Here is a 26,665-nt window from a genome sequence, read left to right on the forward strand (position 1 = left end):
CCCAGCGTTTAAGGAGGCTGTGATGAGCCTCCCAGATGTTGGCCAAGCGTGTGTCCAGGGTATGGGTTTCGATGGTAGTTTCAATGTGTTGCATGTTGTAGTGGACGGCATCCTTGAGCGATTGCACCCAATCGCCGATTTCTTCGATGGTAGTGTCTGGGTGGGCAGTGCGCGCAGCGCGAAGGGCATCTCAGTTATTGAGTCTGTGGGTTGTATAGGCGTGACTGGGTCGTTTGTACGGGACAGTGATTTGTATAATGTAGTGAACAGTGCACTAAATATGTTGTGTTCTGTTCCAGGTAACACCGCAGGTGTAGAGGCTCAGCGTCAGGTCCGGACTTGTCGAACTGCTGCGAACTACTGGAGCTGTCGTTTTTACTAGAGAGAGAGAGAGGGAGAAAAGAATTTTAATGAGGAAAAGGTCGAGAGGTCGGCCGGTGGTAACATGGCCCTGGCCTGCTACTCAGATCAATCAAAAACGAGATTGCACATAAGGTTCAACGGTTTATTCGACAAAAATTCTTTTATCTGGCGGCTACATAAGGGGTTTTAGGGACCACGACACACTTCAGCGCGGTACCTATGTGGTCGCATGTCCTCTCAGAGGTTTGCGTTCGCAGACAGTGCTTCAGGCACTCCAGCGGTATTTTTCTCCAATGTCCAGGCGTGTCTGCGAGCTTTGTCCCGACATGCCAGAAGAGAGAGCAACACGGCCACGCTGAAGTCGGCTGCACCAAAGAGACGGTAGAAGTTGTCGTACGAGCCCAGCGTGTCTCTGAAGAATGCTATTTTTTGAGAAAGAAAAGTGGGACGGGGAACGAAAAAAATGAAAAGCAATTGTTAACATGACAGAAAAATCTAGTTTCTCTTCTCAGAAGAAGGACAGAGAGCTCTCGGCCTGAGGTGCCCTCCTGGTAAGGTTTTCATCTTTGCTAATAAATGAAGTTTATCCTCCACCTCTTGTCACGAACGCGTTCATTGTTTTTTCTCGATCAATAAATTTTTATCTCTCTTTTTCTGTCACAACGAACTAAGTGTCCCAGCAGTGCCACACTTCTCTGAAATGGAGGGACACATGCTGAGAAAATGCTATGTTTTGTTCCACGTAATGTGGTTCGAAAATGCTCAGAATTGAAAGACAACATATTACCTGTGCGTTAGGCGTTATTAACATATCGCGCTGCACCGCATATGGCAGGTATGGCTAGGCATGTTCGGTAATCAAGAATGATCCGTCTTTGTACCCAGCCGAAGGTACATGCAAAACTCGGGCTGGCTTGTAGAGGGCAGTGTGAACGCATTTTGGGCAGTTGCATTTCCACAGATGACGTGTCAAAATGGCAAAACATAAACAAAGCAGGAAACGTGCCTACTTACTGGTTATTTGACCGCCTCATATCAAAGGTAGTGAGGTTTGATTCATGTTGTAGAAGTTTAGGGAGAAGACAAACGTATGTTATTGCAATATAACAGAATGGTGGTACTGATAGCCCAAGCCCTGTTATAGTATTTCGAGTGGTAGAATACACCCTCTTTTTTGCCAGCAATGATAATGGAGTGAGCCCTGAACGACTGCGTCGTGCGTGAACCGAATCAGCTCGATGACTATGCTGTCGTGATGATGATGAAGTTTTAGGGTGCAATGACAGCTTTGGCGAAACAACGCCATAGCATAAGGTGTTCTGCTTTTGCACAAGGTGGGGACCAGGGCAAATTTTTCAAGCATTTCACCCCAGTAAAGCTGAGAACCAGACCAAGGGAAAGCGTGCATTCATTATATCACCGGTTGGTATCCGATGGCACTGGATATCAAACTTCACACCTCCCGTATGCGAGGCGATGCTCAAATGTCTAGTACACCTCTATGGTAACAACCTTGTCGTGATTATCGCAGCCAGAAGTCGCTGCCTTACGCGGTGTATAGGGCGTACAAACAGAGTGCGCTACAAGCTGTCTTCTATTGAAACGGAAGTATTTGCACGCAGGAAATAAAATTTGAAAATAAAATGTCCCAGAGCGGAAGAGCGCGCCACAGCTGCTCAGTCATCGCAGTTAAGGGGCCAAAGAGCTGTTGGCTGTGTTGTCAGCGCCAGCACGGAGGAAAGCACACAGGTTGTCACAGTAAATCATATCGGCGGATGCGGCCTTTGTAGGCATGGGGCCGACGCCCAGCAGTAACACAAGGGAAGACCGAGCAGCAATTTCAAAAGATAGAAAATACGCTAGGCAGACAAAGTACCTTTAATTTCTTCGGTCTTGTTACGGTTATTGTCACTCATTCCATATTTACGGGTTGAGCCACTCGAAAGAGGTCTCATAGGTTATGATATTTTCTCGGTAAACGTACAGCTGTTTCAGGGTCCATTTATAATTTCAGTTTTCCGTACAGCCTTCACGTGGCGTCGAAATAGACCACGAGCAATGAACTGCCACGTTACTAATGCCAGTTAGACGCTAAACACTAGGATTGATGTGTTGTGACCAGCCTGATTATGCGGTGGCGTGCAATTGTAAGCACTACTACTAGTAATAACTGGTTTTGTCTTGGGCTTGTATGAGATGTTTTCAAATCGTAAGCGTTTTCATTGCCTATCAGAGCTAATAGGGAAATTATACCCGAGCACTTGCGTTCACACAGAAGTTTCACCAGCGAAACTAAAGATGTGTGTGTTTTGGAATTGGAGCTTCAACAGAGTACCAGACTTTCGCCGGTGTTGACTGTAAGTGGTTGTTGTACTAACCACAAATGACACTTGCTGACAGGGTGTAATCGGCCAAGGATATGGATGCATATAAAAACTATTCAATGGTATAGTTTTGTGGCAAAAAGGATATCAAATAAAAAGAGGAAAACAAAAAGCCACATTGTAACGTATGCAGGAGAGCAACACCTGGGGATCGCAATATATGTAGGAAATGGACAGCAAAGAATAAATACAGAGAGGGTAATACTGTTACATTAAGCCGGGCAGTGGATAAAATTCCTGTAATAAATTTCAAACAGCGGGAGAAACGCACCTGTGGCTGACACCAAGTATGGCGACATCAAATGACAGAAGGGATGGTCTGCTGAGATTAAATCGAATCAATTGGAAGGGCTCCTCAAATAACCTTCTTTTCAAAGAGTTGAAACGGCAGAAAAAGAGCTAGAAATCTTCTGTAAATTCAAGTTCATGTCAAAATCTGCAGAGAGGAGAAAGCGCCAAACTAGACCTGTGCGAATTGAAAATTTAGCGGCGGGACATGGCCATGCAGCCTCGTCGTAGTGACTTCAGGCTGTCGAGTTAGACTAAATTTACTGCTCCAGGAAAACCTGATGTTGTTAACAAGGAGACGTTAAAAGCAACCCGTTTTGCCCGCTCAAAAAAGTATGTTTCCGGAAACCAGCAGCTGGGACATACGCGGCAGACGGGAAGGTATGTAACATTCCTGTTATGTTACATAGGACGAATATGGGGCGGCTTTGGCACGTTATTAGCAATCTCATTTAATTTAACTGCGCTGTGACCGGGTGCCCATGTGAAATACATAAGACTGATATGTGGAGGCTGCAATGAAAACGATGTGCACAATATGGGAGAGTTAAGAAGCAAATTAAGGGACAAACACAACGGTAAAGAAACAATAAAGACTGCCACTAAGGTTTAGCTTGCGTAGAGCAATCACGACTGCCAGAAATTCTATATAGAGTATGTTTTACTGAGGCTACCTTCTCTCTCTTCGTCAAGGTCCAGGCCCACTTGGTTAACATTGTATCCACCGAGGCTACACACTGAATGGACATGAGAAAAGCCTCTATGTTGATCCCATGAACACATCACGTTTATTAAAAACTGACTACGGTGTTGCTTTAGTCTTTGCGAGGAAACTTCTCGCGCTCGAGGCATGTCTCTCATATAGATAGTAGCAGAGGTGCACCTTTACTTGTAATTAATATTAGGTACCTTCACATCTGTATGAATTAATCAAGTTCTATATTAAGAATGCGCACTGTGGTCGAGAAGCTTATACGCTGGGCGCAGCGCCTAAGTAATAGGGGCACCACTGAAAGCCTCCTAGCGGCAGCTGTTGGAACCGAAGACGGGCCGCCCGCCGCGGCTTCCCGCTGCCACCGCAAGCTTGGCCGAGATACACGCGCGTCATTTGCTGCCAGGGAGCGCCCCGCACAGTGAATTTAGGGGCGAAAACATGCGCAAGGGAGACACTGTGCATGAGAGTAGACATGTAGCTGATGTTACATCTCACAGGGACGGTAGTGCTTGCCGCAGGCGAGCGTCGCCGAGTCTTGCTAGACGAAGAGCTGATTATAGTATGCCGACTCTCCTGACAGCCATTCACCGGAGGTGAAATGGTTTTCATTTGTTTATCGTGCAAGCTTTTTCATCCCATTCACACTGAAAGCGCAGATTTCTCGGGTGTTGAGGCTGTGGCAGTGGACTCGGGATTAATTGAGCCAGGCGCTGTGTTGTGAAAAGGTAGCGGTAATAAAGCTGGAAAAATAAATGCTCCTAATTATTAGAAAGCAAAATTAACTGCCGATTCTCTTGGACGGTAACTATAAGTATTTGTTGTTCAAATAAGATGAAATAAGCCTCGCTTTCACGTGCGCCACTATAATCTTCGCTGGAAGGAATGTTGACAGATTGCATTTTGTCGCTAAGTAGCTCACTATACTACAATTAACGTGAAGAGCTAAATATTCAAATAATTTATAACAGAGTAATTTAATTTTCGATGGGGAGCACTACGACTAGCCTGATAATGAGGCACAGAAATAGTCCCTCCGAAGAAAGAATTCTCTTCAATGTCGTGTGCATATTTGAAGTACTCGCTCGTTACAAGTGCGGAGCCCATGCGTGCTCTTCTGAGGGCAAGTGACTGAGATTTTACCAGAAAGGCATATTGCTGAAACGGTGCCCAACTGACGAGGGCAAACCATTTCTTTTCTGATGTTTGCAATTAAAGGGTGGGTGCATTCGCTTCGAGTGGATTACGGTGGCTTTCTAGGCGCAACGCCTAATGTACAGCCTGAAAAGGCTGTTCCAGTCGGGTCCGATGTATTCCATCTCATGAACAAACATAATGACTGAAGTCTAGCAATATTACCAAGCAATAACAAAGCAAACGAAGCTGTGTAAAGTTCGTGAAACTCAGCATGGCGCGTAAAACACTTGCGCGGGAGGATGGCAATGTGCGACGACTATAGGCACCATAGCTCTGAAGTTCAGGCTTTTAGGACCACCATGAATTCATACTACAAAACGCTTACAAGCGAAGTAAGGTCGCGAGAAAGTGTACAGCGCTCACAGATGTGGTTGCAATAACACAGCCGCTCGATCTCGAGCGGCCGTGGCAATAAACAGCGGGGTCTGTTTGGCAGATTAACGACATGTGCATAGTGCAGAGAGTACATCAATAATGTTAGTGACAGGCTGCATTTACGTGTAACTTAAACGTTTAATGACAGTGCCACAATAGACCCGGGTACTGCGATCTTGTGTGGAGCATTATTTTCAGTCATAACCTGCTTCTTGATATAGCCAGCTCATGGTTAGGAACATGCTGAAGCAGTCAGAAACTCAAAACTTGGCGCCGAGTCCGGCGGCTCTACTCCTTGGACTGACTTTTTGTTTTCTTTGAAAGCGCACTTACAGCGAAAGGCGGGTGACCTGTCGCATTTGCAAACAGCTCGTCTGTTTTGCACCTTGCGAGCCATAACGAGGCGACTACGCCTGAAAACGGTCACTCAATGGGGGAGGGGGGGGGGGAGGGAGACAGACATAGAAGGAAGGCAATAAACACTAGTGTGAAAATTGAACACGAAGCAAACTTTTATGTTTCTCTTCGAACAGCCACGATCTCCCGCGGTCGAGCGAAGGCGCGGAGAGGACGCAAGAGCGTGTTCCCTGGGGGGGATTAAAAGTTTTCGAGCAGCCAGCTACGCAGAAGTACTCTCCTTTACGTCACTGAATACTTACATGAGAATAGATTCGCTGCTAAAAAATACTCCACATGATGTAAGCTATCAAATTCCAAGTGAATCGCCAAAACGCACTGAAACAGAGGGAGAAAGTGGCAGAGGCGGCCCGCTCACGCTTCGCCGGCTTGCCAACAGGCAGCGCCGTCATCGTCATGCACATGGCGTATGATAGTGGCAAAAGCTTTAGCACGCTCAAATCTGCAATCAAATTCAGGGAAACCGGATTCGGGTTGAAGCTTTTTGGAACGAAGAGTTTGCATGCGTTGGGAGCAGAGAGCGAAGTTTGTAACTAATCCAATAAAAATACTGTTGCAGACACTGTGCACTCAGCACACACCATGATTCTCTAACCAAGATTCGTCTCTTGAAGTTTCCACAGATGCAAATGATTGTCGACAGCCACAAGTTGCTGAGGCCTAGAGATATGCATAATTTTCAGATAATATTAGCAGAAAGTGCAGAGAGAATCGTAAACAGCAGCTGAAGCACCTATTTAAGAAACGCAGGGGCATATCACTGTAGCTGCAGGGCACACATGTCTGATGATCTTTGCTTGTCAGCGCCAGGATTAAAATTCCTACGACTGTGGAGATAAAGCTGTGTAATGTTGTCTTACGTTATGTTTTCCACTAAAACTGCCCATATGCCTTAAAACCGTAGAGCCTTGCTGCAGTTTTTACCTGCAAGAGCAAGAGCGCCTCAGGAGGGAGGCAAAGCTTTCAAGTCCTGTTAGATGCGCTAAATGTGAACGAAATCAGCAGGCTGAAGCAGAGACCTTGTAGCTAACACCCAGTATTTTCAGTTATTCGGGTCTACAGCCTGGAGAGCAGCGAAAGGCAAGCACAGGCTCTCTTACCCAAGATGGTTGCACTCGCCGATGCCAGTGGTATAAGCAGGATGCCCAGGAATCCGAGGAAGGCCGGCAGGCGCTGAACACCGAGGTAGTTGGTGATAAGGACGCTTCTTATGCAGTTCATAAAGCCATGTCCAACACCGATAACTACGTTCAGGGCCATGAACGAGGTAAAAGACCGGACAAGAGATGTAGCGATGAAGGCCAGGCAAGAAGCGATGAGGCTGGCGACAGCGATGGGGCAGTGGCTGAATGGTATCCTGTCCGACACAAAGGGCACAACACTTCGGCCCACAAGGTGGCCGAAGGCGTGGCATGTGAGCACGTACTTCGCGCTCTCCAGCGAAACGCCCTTGTCTCGTCCGTAGTCCACAGCGGTGGTGGAGTGGAGCAATGCCGTCCAGTCAAAGACCGCGTAGACAACCAGCAGAACGTAGAAGTCTGGTATCCGGAAGAGGGCCGCCACACCCTTCAGGGTCAAACCGAGTTTGTCGATGCTTGCGGTTGGAGGAATGGGAACTGTGACTGATACTTGCTTGGTCGCTCTTCGGTCATCTTGTTCTTTACCTATTGTTGGCGGCCCGTTTTTACTTACTGAGGAGTTTCGCTGGTCAGGTGAGACATGGTTCGTTGTGGAGAACTTGAGGGGACGGGGCTCTTTAAGTAGCATGGCAAGTGGCACTGCATTCATTGCGAGTCCACCGGCGATGAGTAGTGCTCCGTGTAGGCCGTACGAGTTGGCAAGAACAGACATGATCAAGGGTCCTACCAATCCAGACGCTGTCCAGGCCGAGTACTTCATTGCAGTGCTTGTTGCCGCGTACTTGTCGAAGAACAGTAATGTATAAATGGCAAAAGATGTGAGGCTGGCTCCGAATGCTACACCTGGAAACATGAAGTCACTTATTACAGATATGTTCAAATCAATTCTCAAATTTGCGCTGTCTTTGTACTGTTTCCAATCCCCACTTGCTCGACGTGTGATTGGCTGAGCAACGAATAATCGATGGTACTGGTCGAGGTAAAGAGAGATGACAGCAAGAAAGTTGCACAAAAGCCTCTTAAGGGGTGGTATTCTCCCGGTGTCGCCTTTTGCGACATGTCGCATTCGCTCTTCGCTGATTGGCTCGAGCCGCGGTGACGGCGGCGTGACGACACGGATCCGCCTTCCTGCTACGCCATCGTGACGTCGCCCCAAATTATTGCGCTTAGTCGAACAACGGAATGCGCTGAAGCAATTCGCGCGGGCGACGGGCTACGAAATTGATACTAGACGCCATGTATCCCAGTCTCCTTGCCTGATTTTTGAGTTGCGAAGAAGAGTGGCGTGTCCGCGGACATCGCGACTAGTTTGCCTTGGCCGACGAATGTTCTCGGCGGCATTACCGGCTGTCGAAGAGCACAGCACTGTGGCTACCGTCTGCTGAGCCGGACTGCCACTCGCCATGCGAACTTACTTTGCATCGTCGTAAACAGACGATGAAGCAGACGTTGCCCGCTGCGACGAGGTGGCCTTGAAAGCGCTTGCGCTCGCATCTCCCTGCAAGGCGTTTTAATGCACGTTAGTGCAACGAAACAGCGTCTGCACGAGCCAAAGAGGATTTAAAGCAATGTGACGACTTTTACAAACCTACAACTGAACATTATAGAGTTTTAGTATTGCGGGCTTTGCGTAATTGCGTGCATAGCGGAATAGCGGGTCCAGAATGCGCATGCGCAGAACGCTAATGGGGAAATAGCGTAGCGTACGAACGCAATCGGCAGTTCCGGCTTTTGCGCCCTTAGCGTGAAAATATGGCGGCGTCCTTCCAAGCGAGAGTCGCCCGCTTCAGCCAATTCAGCAGTCCTTGCGATTCCGGTCGGCATGTTTACCGACAACTACTCGTGTTGTTGCTTTTCGCTATGACTCACCTTGCTTCGACGATAAAGCTTAAGCTGCAATTCAACCCAGTTTTTGAGATACGCTCTCGATTCTGGAGCGCGCAAGCCTAATGGGACCTCCAGCTACACTGCTACCGTCTGCAACTGCCCGAAACGCAGCCGAAACCTAGCACAACCGTCCGCAACGAAACAAAAATAGATTTGGAGCTTTTTCGCGGTGTTTTATAGATTTAAATGAAGTAAAGCGAGTTTTTATTAAATTTGCAAGTATTTTTTGAACATTAGACGTCATGTGATGGCGAATATTCTTGCTATCAAAGATACGAAACTACTGCTGCTAGTGAATCAGCAGTGGCAAATTGTCGCTTCTCGGAGTGAATCATAGAGTTTCGTACTATTATCTAGAGGGAAAGCTGGCGGCGCTGCACTTCAGCCGCCATGGACGCTCAAAGCATCATGGGGCGGTGAGCTACTTGTTGCGGAACCGCCGTAGTTTTTCAGGAACACGGAGTGTCATTACTAAGATGTTTCATTCCAAAAACGGTGTCCGTGGGTGCGCAGACGACTTTCGCGCGAACGCAGTGTGCAAAAGCCATAGTAGTGAAAACGCGACGACACACGACGCCAATAAAACATTTTACTCTTCCGAAATGCCATTAAAAAGCTCTTAAAGTATCTAAGCAACAACATTTTTTTTTGAAAACCTATTTACTTTTAAAAGTGCGCCTGTTAATTACGCAGAATTAGTTTTTTTAGTGTTCATCACTTGGCCAATAGGAAAGCTAGTCATCTCTTATTTTGGGCAAACTTTGCACTTAAATGCTTTTCTGCTCGTTTGTTGCAATCATTAGACAAGATATTGAATGTTAGGACATTCGTAGTTATCTAACAGCTTTGTTTTTCTATTATTTTTTGGCCAAAAGTTGTAGTTCTGCAGTCGGTAGCTCACCGCCCCATGATGCTTTGAGCGCCCATGGTGGCTGAAGTGGCCTCGAGGGGTCTCCATGCAAACTCCCATAGAGGGGTCGCCAGCTTTCCCTCTAGGTAATAGTAAGAAACTCTATGGAGTGAATGAAAGCACCGCCGACGAAAGTGCCGGCGGCGTTTTGCGTTTCTTCGAACAACTGTACGCACTTTTTTAGGTCCCGCCCTAATGCGACATGTCGCAAAAGGCGACACCGGGAGAATACCACCCCAGGTCCCCCTCCCCCTCTGCATCTCCAATGGCTATTCATGACAGGGACTACCGGCAAAATACCAGCGAAAAAGCTGAGTGAAACGGTAACAGGGGCGTTGAGGAATGTTTTATTGGCCGGTCTAGTGGAAAATGTAGAGCAAAACAATTCTTTCTCAGAAGCGTATCTCGCGAAAGCAGCTTCTGGGGTAAGCACAATAAACCAGAGAGCCAGGCATGGCGAAAAAGTGGAAAGCTACAGTGTAGACGCCGTAACTTGGTGATGACGAACAGGCGAAGAACAGTGTCGCAGTATTCCGAGAAAACTAAAATGTATTACTTAAACCTGAAGGCAAGAGAAAACGAGCAAAAACCTTCCTTACGCTGCCGAACCCTGATTACTTCCTTCGCACGCGCGAAAGTGCCTCCGCGACCAGTGGCACGGATAGCAGAACGTGTGTTTTTCGCCGCTGCTGGCGTTTCCAATTTCTTTTCTATTCGTGTGTGTTTTTTCGCTGCTTTGCCGAGAAGCTTCTCCGCCAGTTGCCAGGGCCATTCCGTGTGAGGCTGTCTATAGTTCCCGACGAAAAGTTGAGGTGTAAACATTCGGGAAGAAGAAATCTTCGCCAAAGTGCAGTGCAGTATTACCTTGACACGCGTCTAGGGTGCTTCAGCTCATTCAAACGAAGCTTTGAAATTAACGTGCAATACGGAGAATAAAATAGTTTGGAATTGATGGCAATCGTTTTGGCATGGTGAGAGTAATTTTAATGCGCAAATTTAGAAAATTAAGAAGTTTGTTGCCTTAAGTGCCGAGGGTAAATTTTTAGTGCTAAGCTTGCAGAGCGAGATGCTGGATGCCCATTTCAGTTTCTTTAATAAGAACTTTAACATGATTCTTAGCGTGATGAACACACATTTTACAGAAAAAGTTGCGCTCAAGCTCACCAATAAAAGTAGCTAATTTACTCGTATTTCTTTCAGCTGTCGTACTGGTTTGTTACGTGTACTTTACTACGTTCTCCGTTTGTTCCCGCTGGCTTGCGTCATGGCAATTAATGCTCACTAACGAGATGCAAGAAGAGAGCTGCGGGAAGGCCACGGTCACAGGGGACAGCTTCTGCAAGATGAAAAGCTGAACGATCATTCGACTAAGCCCCAACGGCGTGCAGCCATCTGGCCACATCGTCAAGTGAGTGGCTAAAGGGATTTATTCTGGCTCATGCCAACAGCTTCGATGGGTAAGTAGGGAAGGTAGGCTGAAAAGTAGCATGAAGAAACGCAACGTTAAACCGAATCGAGAAGTAACACTTTACGGCAGCTAGAGGACAGGATAGCACATATACAAGGTGTCTCATGTAACACTGCCGGCAATTTTTAAAAGTAGACTTTTTGAGCTTGCAGAGGCATCTTACGGCATAGCATTACGGCGTGTTAAGTAACAGAATGGTTAACCATTTAATAAACAGTTACCCTTTTTAAATATTGCGGTTAGGCTCCATATTTAATGAGTGGCGTGTATATTAGATGGATGCCGCTATTCGCTGTACGCAGGCGGAGGATTTTCGAATGTCGCGAGAAATGTCCGAAATTTGTTGAGCCACGGTGGCGAGGGTAGTCGTTTTTTAAACTGCAGGAACTCGTGCGTATATTATTTACGGTGGGCTGCATGCCTCTCACTTAATAAGGAGCTTAAGAGTAACAGTTGAAATGTTCACTATTCAGTACTAACTAAAGAGCCTGATAGTTAGAACGTCTTACCTGTATTCTGATGCACTAACCGCTGACAGTGCTCTGACAAAAAAAAAGCGCTCTTCTCGCTTAAAAAAGCCTATTGTTAAAAACTGCTGACAGTCTGAGTTGAAACATCACGTATAGCCGTTGTTGTCAGAGCAGATCTCGAAAAGAATAACAACGAGTTGTAGCGTATTTGTCAGGTAATATCAGGGTATGAAGGGCAGCTCTTCCATATCGTTCACAAGAAGGTACGCACCGATGAGCCCTGACACTACCGATTTTGTAGCCGAGACTTAGAGGCTAACAAAAAGTTTGAGATGAGCTGCAGAGAACGCAGCAAGAAATGGAAAAGAAAATACTGCCGGTTGTACAACCGGCAGCAAGACAGGCATGTGGATTAGGGAACTAACGCAGTTTATGATATTCTAGCTGAGATAAGGAATATAAAATGGGCTTCAGTCGTTTGTCTCGTCTAAAGCAAAGGGGATCTTCTACCAAGCGTATTGGCAACTAGCGGGAAGTGCGAAGAGTCAAGTGGGGATAAATTAAGTTGCCAAGTGGTAGTCGAAGGCAAAGGGTGGTGATAGTCCTGAATAATGAGACAGACTTTTGTTACACAGCGTGCGGTGGGCAAATTATTAATAAAGCAGAATATCATCTGAGAAAGTGCACTCTTTCATTTCGTACATGAATGTGTAGTCGTCCCCTGCTTACCGTATATGCCACCCAGCATGACAGACATGCAGACCATGTCCGGGCAGAAGGCGGCAGCCACCACAGTGGCCGATGAGCCTCCGACAACCAGCAGCGTGATGACGAACACGGACAGCTTGCCCTGGAGGACGACGATCAACATGCCTGCGGCAGAGTAAGGCCACACGATGGTGCTGTTCATTGGCTCAACTCAGGCAGACCGTGCATGAAGTTTAAAATACAAGCTATAGGAGTATTATCCGGCATGAATGTAGCATTGTTTTCAAGTGATTTTTGTTTTTGTCATGTATTAAGAGAAATGCGAGCATGTTCTCATTTGCTTTCTTGAGTTTTTGTCATGCATTAAGTGAAAGGCGGGCATGGCGGGCAAGAAAACTTCAGACAAAATCGGGTTACTATAAGAGCTGAAGAGCTTAACTAATTGCAATATTTTGAACAATAAATCTAAGCTTGTTCGGGAAATGCGACTATACTTGATAAAACACTTCACCCTTCAGAGTCGCAAAGGCTGCGCGACCGTCTTGGTCGAAAAGGGACAAACGGGACAACCGTTGATAGTCGAATTAATCGAAAAGGGACAGTCGCGGGGCAGTCTCACGCGGTTCCGTTTACTAGCCTTACGTTGTGTCGCGGAACTTCAACGCAATTAGAGGCGCTCTGGAAGTGAGCGGAACCTTGCGCACGTCCGGCACAACCAAGCCTGAGAACTCTCGCCCGAACGAGCCTATTTGAGAAAGCGACCCCTACGTCGCAGTAATGAAAACATCGGCATCGTCGACCCGCTCCTTGCTCGAGAGTCGCAACCGGGCGCACAGCCTTCGTGTCCGGCAAGTGTGGATGAACACTACGTCTGCTACGTTTTGCTTCCACTACACAAATTACCGGTTTCCTCCAAACCTTACTTTTCTCACATTTCATGCTATCATGCCTTCCTAATCTACGAGTTTTTTAAAGCGAAAGGTTTACTACTTGCACTTTGTCATGATATGGTGGGCGGCTTGATTTTCGGTTGGCGTCGAAGTTGTAATTAATCGGGCCAACCTGCCCACTGCTGCACTCTCCGTAAGTTCGGACGGGGAGGAGCGACAAACCTCTCTACCCCGCGTGCGGAAGACGAGGTTAGACTGCTGACCGGCGTTAGGGGCCACGCCTGATTAGCCGTTGACCGGAGGCATGAGGCGTATAGGCAAGTTTCTTTAGCAACCCTCTTTACTTAGGCAAGAACACGAACAAACGGTTACAAAACAAACCAAGCAAAAAAGCGGTAATGCACAGGCGCGACGCAAATTACAAACACAGAATGACAAAGCAACAGAAACAACTATTAACAATAAGAAGGAAAACAAGAGTGAGAGCTATACAGCAACGCTACACGATTAAAGCAATGTACAAAGAATAGGACGAGAAAAGCGACAGAACAAAGAAAAGAGTGGAGCGAGTGGAGAGAAACGGTGGCTTGAGCTGCGTAGTGGCAAGGCCCTGTCGCAGGGAGCGTCGGGCTGCGGAAGCGCGCGGTGCTGAGGGGGGGGGGATGCGGATACGGGCACACTTGGGCCACGGGTCACGCGTCTTCCACGCGTCTTTCGGGGCCGCCGTCGCCGCGCTCTACGCGTCAGACACCCGCCTAGGCTCGCTTGCCGACCACTTCCCTGGCTGACCTCACACACGTCCGCACGCACCGAAATCTCCAGGCCAACTAACTCGGTCGTGATTTTCCCGCCACCGCGTTCCCGTGACAAACAACAAAAAACAAACAAAAGCAAACGAATCCTCTCGGTCCCGTGCACCAACGATATACAGATGTTGAGAAGGGGGGAGAAGAAACATGAAGAAACTAAAGGGGGCGCGAAGGAGCGCTACGGTCCTAACGAGAAGCCTTCGATGGTCGGGAATAGGGGTGGGGCATTCAACCGGCCGCTTCCCATCCGTACCTCGTGAAAGCACTCGCTTCCCGGCGGTAATCCTGAGGAGGGGCGGCATAGCCTTGACCCCCCAGCGTCGCGAGGGGTCAACCGCCCACGCGGGGGGGAGACAAAATCATCGCCACTGCGTCGTGACATGCCCGCATACAACCGGCGACGTGGCCAGCCGTGGCCACTTTGGTCGGAGAAGAAAAAGAAAGAAAAGGCATGCGCGCACTTTGTGACACACTTTCAGCCTTTGCCGTGGCGCGGCGGTGCCACCACCACCGGCGCCTAACGCCTGCGCTCTCCGCTAGGAGCGCAACAGGTGCTTTGTGACGTCACGCCGAAGAGAAGGGCGACCGACTCGCGCCGTAGCAAGCCGCGGCGGTGCCACCCATGGAGGAAAAAAAACTGAGGAGGGAGCGTCCGGCGACAACCTTGAAGCCTAGTCTTAACAAGTAAAGATATAGCAAAAAAAATTACCGACGATTACGTTACTTCCTAATGCGAAATTGGAGCGCAGCAAATAAGCTGTTTCACCTTTTCGATAGTGAGTCAACCCCAGCTGCGGAGTTGGTTTCAGGGACAACGCCGCCGATGCCGACACAAACAATATGATACCCTCGCTTCCGCAGCGCTAAGAACCAGGTCTAGCCGTGGGAAGGTGGTCACGTATTCGTCGACGTGCCGGGGCCTACGTGAAATAACCGGCGCGTCGGCAACTGAAGAGCACCCTATCCGCCACACAAGAACAGGGGGGGGGACCCTTTCCTCCTCTTCCTGCAAGGCGGCGACGGTGTTCTATGCCGTCACGTTATCTTGACTCTCTCGCGGCGTCAGCGGCATCCAGCGGTATCAGTCGGTCGTTATCAGTCGGTCGCTGCTAGCGCTGGGGGGATGAAAGGGGGGTGGAGCTGGTTACGAGGCCGACGCCGACGACGACGCGAAACCCAGGAACGGACGCCAAAGAGCTGCGCTCTAAAATAGGAGAGTGTCCCCCCCCCCCCCCCCCCCCCGTGATCGCACCACGTGATAGCGTGCGGTAAAGTCAAGCCCCGCTTCGCGCACGCATGCGCCGATTAGCGCGGCAGACTAACTGTAGATCTACTTCCTTGCTGTAGACGCCCGCGCCGCGGGTCGCGCATACGCGCGCTCTAAAACATACCGGAATCAAAACATAAAGGACCGGCTCGGAGAACGAAAAACTGAGGGAGAAAACGACTTCAAAACACTCGGCTTGTGAACGCTGGCCGCGTGACGTCATGCTCCCTCCTTAGTTTTTTTTTCCTCCATGGTGCCACCACGGTGTGGCCTCCGCGATCGAAGCGCGCTTTTGAGCAACGGCGCGCGCCGCCGCAGGAGCAGACCGCGGCGGCCACGACCATGGGCGCCTAACTCCTGCGCTCTCCGCTAGGAGCGCGATTGTGGCGTTACTCTGAAGAGATTTAGGCTCGACTCACGTCGCTAGAAAGCAGTAGCTGTGCCAACCACCAGCGCCTTAACATTGCTGCGCGGCGATGCCGCCTACCACTAGGGAGGCTCGTCGTAATGCGCGTAAAAGAGAGCGGCGAGCTACAGAGACAGAGGTAGAGCGTGAAACAAGACTCGCTAAACGACGTGCCCAGTATGCGGCTCGGCGAGAACGTGCGAGCTACATAGATTAGCCAAGTGATCACCACAGCAGCACCAAGGTATACAATAAGTTTCACACAAGCACCACAACAGCACGACTATCATGTGAGCTAGGGCGTAGCCATGGGTATTGCTTTCGCGATTTCCCGGCTTAACCAAGTTGAGCCACAGCCATTTTTTTATTATTTACCCTGCTGGAACAAGAGATCCATGGTGCAAAAACAGTATAAGGGCGTTTGGTGCTTCTGTAGTAGTTTAAAAATGCATCAGTTGGGATTGACAGGCGTCTAAAACGGATTGCCTCCTATGCGAGAAAGTACTAATTCAATGCAGTCACTACAACATTGACGGGAAAAATGTTTCCTCACATATTGCAAGCTGCGCAGGAATTTAGGAAAAATTCGAAGGTACAAGCACTGCACGGATCTCAAACGCATTACAACAATGATATGTCACTTCAAAACTGTTCTGCGACAATCTTACTCCAACCTAATGCCTGGGAAGGCGTTCTATCTCTTGTGGTCGTCTGAATGCGTGCTGCAGAAATTGACGAGGTACGATGACTTCCTGGAATTTACGTGAGGTGGTTCTCTGAGGAAATATATGGATTTAGTTGTCGCTTTCTTCTTGATTTGTCCCATTACGAAACATATGCATGACAAATGTCTTCTGTACAAAGATTCATCATGTTCTTAAAAGTATGTCATCATGATTCTTAGCGGAATCATACAAAGCATTCTATAAAAAAGGTACCTTTTTATACTGTCACTTGGTTTTTCAGCGTGTTTGCACTAAGGAGATTCATGTTTTCTTGCCAGTTAGTTCGCAGTCTACAATTCTCGGCTCAAAATGTGCTCTGTTCAGAAGCTGAGAAGACCAACGATAAGGGCAGCGTCATTGCTTGATTTGTAAAAGACGGCCTATAATTATCAGAATTCAGTTATAGGCCTTTACACAAGCAGAAAAGACAGTATTGAGGCTATGGCGAAGTCTTTTATAGTGCTCTCAATCTATCGGTCGGTATGTTGAATGGCACCTGCATTTGTGCGATCTTGGCGCTGCGCTTTCGCCTCTCATTTGACGACCTGAATTCTGATGCGCATCGCTCTTGACTGCCACTCTTTGGGAGCTGTCTAGATATCCTTCGAGAGTAGGAATATGCGTGTTGTTTTGAAGTACCCCGATGGTGCATTTTTATTCGTCAGAACTAGCCGTTTTCTATATCAACGACATTATTGCTTTATTGCTTTCCTGCCATTATGAGCTTATTCTAACGTTCAAGAAAAAAAACTAGGCGATTACAACTTCCGTCCACCTGATGAAAAGAATTGTACCACTCCCGCTGGAGCATTAACTAGTTTTCAAATGGTCCCCCGAAAAGTATTGACGCACTATGATTGGAGGACATTTTAGTACAGCTCAGTTTAACAGCATTCCGCAAATATCGCCTCACTATAAGGCTACGTTAATTAAAAATCACGCGTTAAACCACATGATTGACAATCTGAATTGTCGAAATATCATCACCAGCCTGACTACGCTCACTGCAGGGCAAAGGCCTCTCCCATGTCTCTCCAATTAACCCTGTCCTGTACCAGTTGCGGCCACCGTATCGCCGCAAACTTCTTAATCTCAACCGCCCACCTCGTGTGTGTGTCTTTTCTACCTGTGTCCGTGTTTCGTCGCGCTGTTTGTTCCTTCAAATGCATTACCAACTAGCCCGGAACCTTGCTCTTCTAACCGCTGTTCCCTTGCCAGACTGTTGAACATGATAACCGACGAGTGAAATAGTTGTTCTAGGCCTTATACAAAGATATGGACTTTTCGCTGATGCACATGCTTGTTTTCTTTTTGATAAAAAATGCTTCAAATACTTCCTTAGCTCTGGTATTTTTACTGGTTGACAGAGTCCGCGCACAGGCAAACCATGATTCACAAGAGCGTGACGGACAGGGCGTTATATGCCGCATTAAATTTGGGCCTTCTTTATCTTGCTTTGCCCTCGTACCAAAATGGGAGGAAAATATGAAAGTGAATGCGGCACCAAGCGTGGGCGACCGTTTATGAAGTGTGACGAAGGGGTGGTGTACGAAAAATCTCCTCTCGTGCGACCGCTCCCGTATAAGGCAAACCGTCCGGTGCATTAACGAACGAATCAGGGAGCACGAAGAAATGGTGAGCAATATAAAGAAGGCCCAAATGAAGCAAAGCATGGGTCCTGCCCGTCAAGCTCTAGTGAGCCATGTTTTGCCGGTGGTCGGATTCTGTCAAAAAGTAAAAATACCAGAGCTAGAAAATGAACTAAGAAAGAAGGGAAGAATGTGCGTCAGCAATATGTCCACATCTTCGTATAAGGCCGAGAGCAAATATGTTACCTGTTCGCTACAATATCAAACTTCAAGCATTACGGTTTTCCAGGCGTATACGACGGCTATATATTTGTGCGTTTTGCTTCTGAATAAAGCGTTCTTGAAGGTATTGGTGAGCGCTATCAAAATACGGAAAAGAAGGGACGAACACACAGGACGAAGCGCTTTCTAACAACTGTTTAATCGCTGAAGAAACATGACTAATACATATATTGACAAAATAACATACACAGAAGAGGAAGGAGCTCACGCGCTGACAGAAAAAGGAAAAAAGGAAAAAGAAAAAGGAAAAAAGAAGGCAAAAGGGGGCAAAACAAGAGAAAGAACCAGGAAAAAAAAACGATCAACACGTGCGCTTACAACAGCCGAAGATTACTATTCTTGAGGTAGGTTTCAGAGATTAAACAGTTGTTAGAAAACGCTTCGTCCTGTGTGTTCGTCCCTTTTCCGTATTTTGATAGCGCGCACCAATACCCCCAAAAATGTATTTCTAGCTAGCCCCAGTAGTAGCTCTTTTGAATAAAGCAGTTGAACGGCGCTCAGTATCGTCTACCCACATGTGTCTGCGTGTGTTTTGCGCCTGTAACCAAATATAATATATTTTAGTTTGTGAGGCCTCCATATAACGCAAGCGTAGTGAAGCAGCTGGGTGCGGATTAATGTCTTATACACGAATAACTTAACTTTTTCAGAAATTAACTTGAGCTAAATTAGGATATTCTAATTTCATGAGGGCCTTTGCTGCAGATAAAATTAATATACTTCGACCAGAATAAGTCGCTTGTGACTGAATTTAAATTTCACGAACGCGTGCTCTTTCAAAATGAAATGCTGGAGTTTTTCAGCGTGTAGCCGCTGTAGGCGCGGAGAAACAACCGAACACATAATCTACCGCTTTTCTCGCAGTCACAGTGCACGAGTGTCTCTGAAGGGCGCGCAGCGGGCGTTCCACTCGTCATAATTCTGGCGGAAAAGAGTACTAGGGTTTGGATCATACCTTCAGTTTTAATGGGCACAGAACGAGTATCTGAGATCGAACGCCCTGAAGCTGAACTTGGGGCTTGAAACAGGGGGTTGTGAAGGGCTCTGTATTAATTTTGACATCTTGAGCTCATGCATTGGCAGCAATGAAACCACAGGAGTTGCAGGAAGGATAATCAGAAGTTGCGGGAAGGCTTTGATTTCACGAACTCCAGCTCAACAGCAGGACGCCTTTGCCTCTCCATCACTGCGTCAGTGGTGCACGTCTACCATGTAGAAGGCCACCAGTGCACTACTTCAAATCAGCCAAAAGGTGGCTGTTCAACCTCTTAAATATGCTTGATGTCATTGCCAGATGACTCGAATACAAAGATCTGTAAATTCATTTGCCCTCCAAAATGTTCGCAAAGCGCAGAAAATGTCTTATCAAGAATAATTTCAGTACCGTGCTTAGGCGCTTTGCTGTTGGGGACAACTCTGGTGGTGGATAAAATAAAATTGCATAATAACCGGTACGTGGAAATTTTAGAGTTATGTGCCATCTATACTTCTATACGCTTGAACGAAAATAGTATTTTTTTGTCTTAATCGCGTCAAGCTTGTCGAAAAGAACGCTTCTTTCTCTTTGAAATTGATTTGTATAAAGGCATGAATTTGCCAGAACTTCCACAACTATTCACCACGTTCTACAGAAAAATATCTCTCGAACTGTTGAAAGTCACTTTTACATGTAATAACGAGATATAGTCGTGCGGACCTCTGGTGGTGGTAAAAAGAAACATCGTGGATATTTTTATACAATTCCCCTGATATTCACCAGTATCCTAGCGTTGCGAAGCGTCAAAAAGTTACTGCATAGTACTGACGCTGTGGTGTTAAAGCCCGTTCAATGAAACTTGTGCAAAGCCTACCACACCACGTAGCTGTGAGGAGACTCCTTGTCTACAACGTCTCTGGAATACAAGCAGTATTTTATTGCTGTTTCACGGGCCTTTCACTGTTCTTTCACAGTTTGTTCCACAGTTATTTCAGGACTATGTACCAGTCCTATGAGCTGGATAATGCGATTGCACTATTACCTAATAGCTGGTCTGCGCAACTGGGCCCGTTAAGGAGACATGCGACGAAATTCGAGGGCCCATAAAGCACGCAGCAATGCTCCGATATGTGAGAGAAAATTCCGAAGGCGCCGGGCAGCCAAAGGCATTGTGACTGTCATATTGTAAAAAGTCACAGGTCTCACAGGTGTGCATTACATACATCTGGATGAATTAGAAATTGCTGATTTCCAAGAACTGAAAAAAGAAGAGTGGACGACAGTGCGCGCCTTCGATGGAGTTCAGTCTTGCATGCGGGGCATCCATGGCATCAACAAAATAGCCTTGGGAATTGCACGCATCACACGCTGCAGGGTCTGCACGGAAGAACGTTCTCATGCACATGCATGAAGGCATCGTGCGCCCTCGAATTAACCTAATTAAATGTTGGAGGCCCAAAACGAATTGTTTGTCAATGCTGCAGTTTCCCATGTGCTTTTTGAATTAGTCCTTTTCGCTCAGGATTCGTCAGAATTTGTTGTTCCTTTATTCATCTTTACCCTCCATATGTGTAATTAAAGACGAAGAATAGGATATCGGCCACATTTCGGTGAAAGTGAACTGCTACAAACGCCTGCGCGCTGTGAGATGTCAGTGCAGGCCAGAGAACCCCACGGCTTCAAAATTACTCTGGAGACGTCCACTACGGCGTCTGTCACAGTACACGTGCAGGGCTGGGACATTAAGCAGCCCATGCCACATCATAGCAAAAAAGAAAAATTGGACGCCTTTGACAGATATCGCAGACTACTCAGAGCTACGTGCTCTGCTGAGACTTGAACAACTCTTTCGCGATCTCCAGCCGAGATCCTAAGCGCATGAATGCGCAAGATAAAGACATTGTTTTTGGGAAATCTGCCAACGTCAAAGAATGAGAAGGCGGAAATACCCTCTACCCACATGATATTAATTAAGGAGAAAGAGATAATGCTTAGGAGTCTAGATACAAGAGGAACCGCCTCAGGTGCTCTTCGAACATGTCGGAGAAAATGACAACGTCGTCCAGTATACGAGGCAGAACTTCCATTTCAGATCGGCAAGTACGGTGTCCATCATCCGCTAGAACGTAGCAGCAGCTGAGCACAGGTGGAAAGTTAGTGCCCGGAATTCGCACAAACCCTGCGAAGTAATAAAGGCGTTCTTTTCTCGGGTGATTTCGTTCGACTCAATTTGCCAATAGCGGCTGCGCAAATCTAGCGATCAGAACTATGTGGCGTGGCGCAGTCGGTCCAGGGAGTCATCAGCGTGTGGCAGAGGATAAACGTTTTTTTTGGTGACTTTGTTTAGAAGTCGGTAATCAGCACAGAAGCGTAGGGTTCCATCTTTCTTTCCCACTAGAACAGCAGGCGGCGCCGACCCAGGAGAAACGTCATGTTGATTGGGGCTATGCCACCAGTGACGGCGCTGTTGTCGCACTCTGCGGTAACAAACACGCTGGTTCTTGAAAGCATCAATACGTGGTCGTCACAGACGCGCAACTTACTCCTGCGTGGCTCGGCATTATCGTCCACAGTGTATTAGGTGGAAAACGACGCGATTAGCTACTGAAGCTTGATGACGGCACCGTAGTCCCGAAGGAAATACAAACCGAGTATCAGGTCTTCGCAGTACTCGGGTAGCATAGCAAAACAACCAGGGAAAGTAACACCGCTGATCTGTGTTCGCGAAGTGCAGACGCCAACCGGCGTTAGCACATCGCCACCAACTGTGCGGATCTGCAGTCCAGACCATGGGGTCAGAACCTTTCTGAGGGCCGTGGCGAACCGACTGCTCATTACTGAAGAAACAGCGCCGTTATCTACGAATGCGGTCACGTCGTGGTTATTGGCGGCTACCGGAATTTTGGTGGAAAGCAGTCGGTCAAAGCGCGTCGTTTAGGTCGTCGAGTCAGGTCATCGTCGTTCGAACCGTCACGGCGAATCGCCTGGTGGAAGCACTTGAGTCGGTGGCGTAGTGCCAGCGTCACCTGCGGAGAGCGCCGTCTTCACTTCTAGCGCTGCGGGTACGTGCCTCTGAATTGGCCAGAGGTCGACGGCCGGCTGAGCGACGAGAAATACCTTGGGGGCGACGATCGGGACTGACGTCGCTGCGAGGTTGATGGCTGCACGTTAGAGGCCAGGCACTGCTCATATTCTGCGGCTCTTCACCCTAGCCCGGTCGAGGTGCGTCGGGTGAAAACCATTTTAAACCAAATCTGCGGTAGGGGCAGTTGCCGAGGATGTTGTCGGGCTCCCCGCAGGGGTAGTAGAGCGGCCAACTGTTTGGCGTGCGCCACAAGTGCACTTTGATTATGGTGGGTCTGGACTCGGCCGGCACGGTGGGTACAGCTGTGACTAGGTACTGCAGAGAAGGCACAGGAGTGGTGGGAGAAAAGAATCGGTTCTCTGGCGCAGGACTTAATAGTCCATCGTCAAGTAGGGCGCCAGCTATGGAGCTGGTGTGGCTGCAAAACTCGCAGAATTTCAGCACGGATCACGTCTGTTACGGCAGCGACGCCTGCCTCTACAGCTTCGAAGCGAGTTTTGTCCAAGTCTTCACGCACAAGGCTCTTCACAAGCTCCCGAAGCTTTTCTGCGGGCAGTGACGTAGGCGTGATATGGCGAGCGGCAGTTACTCTAGCGTGACGGCCACATGCGCGCCCCGTTCTTGCAGAGAACGCTCCATACACTTTGCCCCCTTGGTAAATTCGGACACAGTTCTTGGAGAGTCACGGCATAGTCTGGCAAACAATTGCTCCTTTACGCCACGCATAAAGTGGCGTACCTTCTTGGCCACTGGCTTAGCAGGGTCGGCCCGATTGAACAGTCGCGTCATGTCCTCGATGAACAGGGCGACGCTCTCATTCGGCTGCTGCTACCTCGAGTGCAGAGCGATTTCAGCCTTCTCCTTTCTGTCGCTGGTACTGACGGTGCAAAAACTCCCAGTTAGTGAAGGAAGCTGTGTAGTTCTGGAACCACGGCTTAGCCGAGTCCTGGAGTGCGAAGTAGACGTTCCGCAGTTTACGCTCGCCGTCCAGCTCAATGTACGCTCGCCGTCCACACTGTCACAGCTGGCCAATCAGCCTTCAACGTCCTCGAACCTGCCACCGTGGAACGATAGCGCCGACCGAGGTGCGTTAAGAACGAACAGCGGGGCATTTCCGGGATGTGGAGTTATTTGGCTACCCGTGGTAGACGTCATGGCTTTTACCGGTGCTGTCAGTTGTCCGAACTCAAGTCATAGGCCTCGCAGGAGGCGGCTCACCTTGTGGTCGGGGGTTGAGTTCACGCGTTGGGAGGTGGCGTCAAGGGTGTCTTCAAAGTCAGTGTACATGGAACGTCACCCAGAACCTCCACCAAGTATGTCGCCGACAAACGGTTGACGTACACCGGGTTGGTTATAATAAACTCTGACACATCTCCAAACAAAAAAACTAATTTGAAACCGAACATTTCGAAGCCGGCTAGGCTTTTCTTCAGGGGTGTCGTGGGGCAGCAGCTAGCGTCGTTAAGTATGCATGAAGGAGGGAAGGAGGTCAAAACAAAGAAAGCTGTGATGCGAAAGGTGCCGGGAAGGGAGTTGAGAGGTAAAACCGTCAGTCACGTTGTCGGGCTATACAGAACGGTCAATGGCGACTTTTCTTTTTCGAGCTGCAGAGCGAAGTCTCTGCGTATAGAGTGGATTTTTTTAACCTCGTCAGCAGCTCACGTGCGGCGTCACACTCTCGACGCCGGGCGCCGCTTCCTGGAGGAGACTGTGGGATTTGTCGTCAGCGTCGTCTAAATGCATTGTTCCGAAGGCAAATACGGCGCAGCCTGGTTGTTTTTTGTGCTTCTACTCGTCGTTCCTGTAGTTGGTAGTATGTGATATGTGATATGTAGTAAGAGTACGTGATGTGGGGCTGTCGCACAGGTGGCCACAACTTAATGTCGTCCACCCATTGTGCGGGATCGATCCCTTGGGGATGCGGCAAAACACGGGTACCTACGAGAGGAACATAATCAAAACTGTAAAAAAATTGTTCGTCTTGAAGAGTGAAATCCGCTGCATCGATGGGTGGTGAATAAAAACACGTCGTGTCGGCGCGTCCGCGTCGCCGCCGAGAAGGAGCTTTGAAAACCACGTCCGGTTTTGACCGCATTGGCATTTCCTTTGTTATATTTCAAGTCTGTGTGCTTTAAATTAGCCCATTCGAGGTGTGGCCGACCCGCACAACAAATTAGGTGCATCGAGTCGCCTTCGTGATGTACTCCACAGAATTGTTAATGCGAGCGCATTATATGGCGCACTCGCGTCAGCAAAAAGTGCCCGCAATTTTGTCCGCACGATTACGTCGTTCCAAGAAGAAAATGTGCGAAAGTGTGACTGTGACAGATAATGTAATAAGGGAGTAATTACTCATTGACGTCCACCCGAGCGCAGCCATACGGCTGCAAAGGAAAGCTATACAGCTTCCTCAGAAACTTCGTAGTTAAAGAAAAATTCGTCCTGGTCCGGGGTTCGAACCCGGGACCACCGCTACACCGGAGCAGTCGCTCTACCAATTGAGCTAACCGGGACGGCAAGTTTATGGTAGGGCGAGAGCGAATTGATCAATAACTCGAAGTGGAAACAGTGTTGACCAAATGTTTAGGGGAATCCCCCAAGGTGGAGTAGATTTCTAATAAGGGAGTAATTACTTATTAGAAAGTAATTACTCCCTTATTAGAAATCTACTCCACCTTGGGGGATTCCCCTAAACATTTGACAGATAATGTGTGATCAACTGTTGCCATAGGAAGAATTTGTTTGATGAGGTATAATTAGTTAATTAATTAAAGGCGAAAAACGCCAAAAATGCACTTAGGCTTCAAAATAGCCACGAGAGAGAGAGACAGAGAGAGAGAGAGAGAGAAACTCTTTAATGAAATACTGAAAATTTAGCCGGTGTTTAAAAATCGCTGGCATGCTACTCTGCGTAGGGAGGGGAATTTCGGAGATAAAGGCAGAAGGAGAGCAGTGTGGAAGAGGTAAAAAAAAAGAAGATAAAATGCGGCCATGAAATGGGTACTAAGGATGCAACGGCGAGTATTGCTCTAACCTATGGAATGATGGAGTGCATAGGCCGACAAATCGGCTGACGAAGTTCACTGCATGAAGAATGCATGAAGGTAACGTGCAAGTGAACTTAAAGCTTATCGAGATGTCCAATGTCTTTTAAATATGTAAATAGAAAGTTCGCTGCAAGTCTCTTGCCTAAGACAGGCTAAGGGACCTAAACCTTTGTCCATTGTTAGGGGCACTGGGCAGAGCTCCTGCATGCAATGTTCATAGTACGCACGCTCCTTAGCATACGCAGGGCACTCAAGCAGGATATGTTCCACAGTTTCTATCGAGGCACAGTTGTCACAATGCGGACTGTTCATTTGTCCAAAGCGGTATCGCAAGCCGTTTGTATATGCAGCATTCAGACGAAGTCGGGGGTAAAGTGTTTCCAGATGTCGAGGAATTTTGGCTGATAGTCTTGATCTAAGATGTGGGTCGATTGAGTGAAGAAACTGGGACTGATGCGTCGGCAAACTCCAAAGCCGATAAGTTTCTTCGGAAGCAAAACTTTTAGCCATTTGGGACGCATGAGATTTCGTGAAAAAGGTTCGAATCTATCTCTGATGTTGATGGTCCTTACGGACCGCTTCATCTGCTTTTTCATTAGCCAGAATGCCACAGTGAGCAGGTACCCACTGAAATGTTATGCAGTGGCCTGCGGCAATAGCTAAATGATGTATATACCCGATGTCCAGGGAAACTGGCTGGTGATTCGTTTTCTTCAGCCGGTTGGCCAGGATCTGCATAGATGCTTTTGAATCGGAGAAGATAACCCAACGGCCTGCGGTTCGGCGCAGGATGTAAGAAACAGCTTCCTTAATGCCGTGAAGCTCAGCTGTCGTAGAGGATGTCCTCCGCTGCAGCAGGTAAGAAAGGGCGTGGCCTGTTGAGGGCACATAAAGGCCACAAGAAGAGGTTTATTTAGTAGTTAAACCATCGGTGAAGATATGAGTGTGCTGCTATATTCCTCGGTTAGGTAAGCGAGAATAGCTTGCAGAAGAGCTGCCTGTGGCATGCGGATCTTTGCGTTCACACCTGGAACACCTGCAGAAAAGGCCAGAGGTAGTAGTTTCTGTGGCTGATTAAATGTAGGAAGGGGCAGGAGCTGACTGCCCGGCCGAAGCTAGAGTTGCTGTGGGTTAGGTGGACACGGTGTAGGAAGTGCTTCTTCCCTTGCAAGACATGGCGGAGATGGGTACGCATAGTTTCCTGAGCGCCAATCACCTCTAGTGGAAGACATCCAGCCTCCGCTATTGCTCCTGATGCAGACGAACCCTTT

At 48.0% G+C, this 26,665-nt stretch overlaps 1 protein-coding gene across 2 annotated transcripts in view; it reads right to left on the reverse strand.

The window, feature by feature from the left end:
• Window positions 1-529: 529 nt before the first annotated feature.
• The window catches only part of LOC149370464 (uncharacterized), a 67,945-nt gene continuing 41,809 nt past the window's right edge, over window positions 530-26,665 (reverse strand). For both annotated transcript variants that reach the window (XM_089561460.1, XM_089561468.1), the window contains exons 4-6: window positions 12,340-12,483; window positions 6,837-7,718; window positions 530-785 (exon numbers count right to left, since the gene is read on the reverse strand). In XM_089561460.1, the coding sequence (XP_089417586.1) occupies window positions 601-785; window positions 6,837-7,718; window positions 12,340-12,483 (1,211 nt within the window). In that variant the 3' untranslated portion in view covers window positions 530-600. The remainder of the gene's footprint in view (window positions 786-6,836; window positions 7,719-12,339; window positions 12,484-26,665) is intronic.

The sequence above is a fragment of the Amblyomma mixtum genome, chromosome 1 (assembly GCF_055824585.1).
Source record: "Amblyomma mixtum isolate Tamu chromosome 1, ASM5582458v1, whole genome shotgun sequence".
Classification (NCBI taxonomy): domain Eukaryota; kingdom Metazoa; phylum Arthropoda; class Arachnida; order Ixodida; family Ixodidae; genus Amblyomma; species Amblyomma mixtum.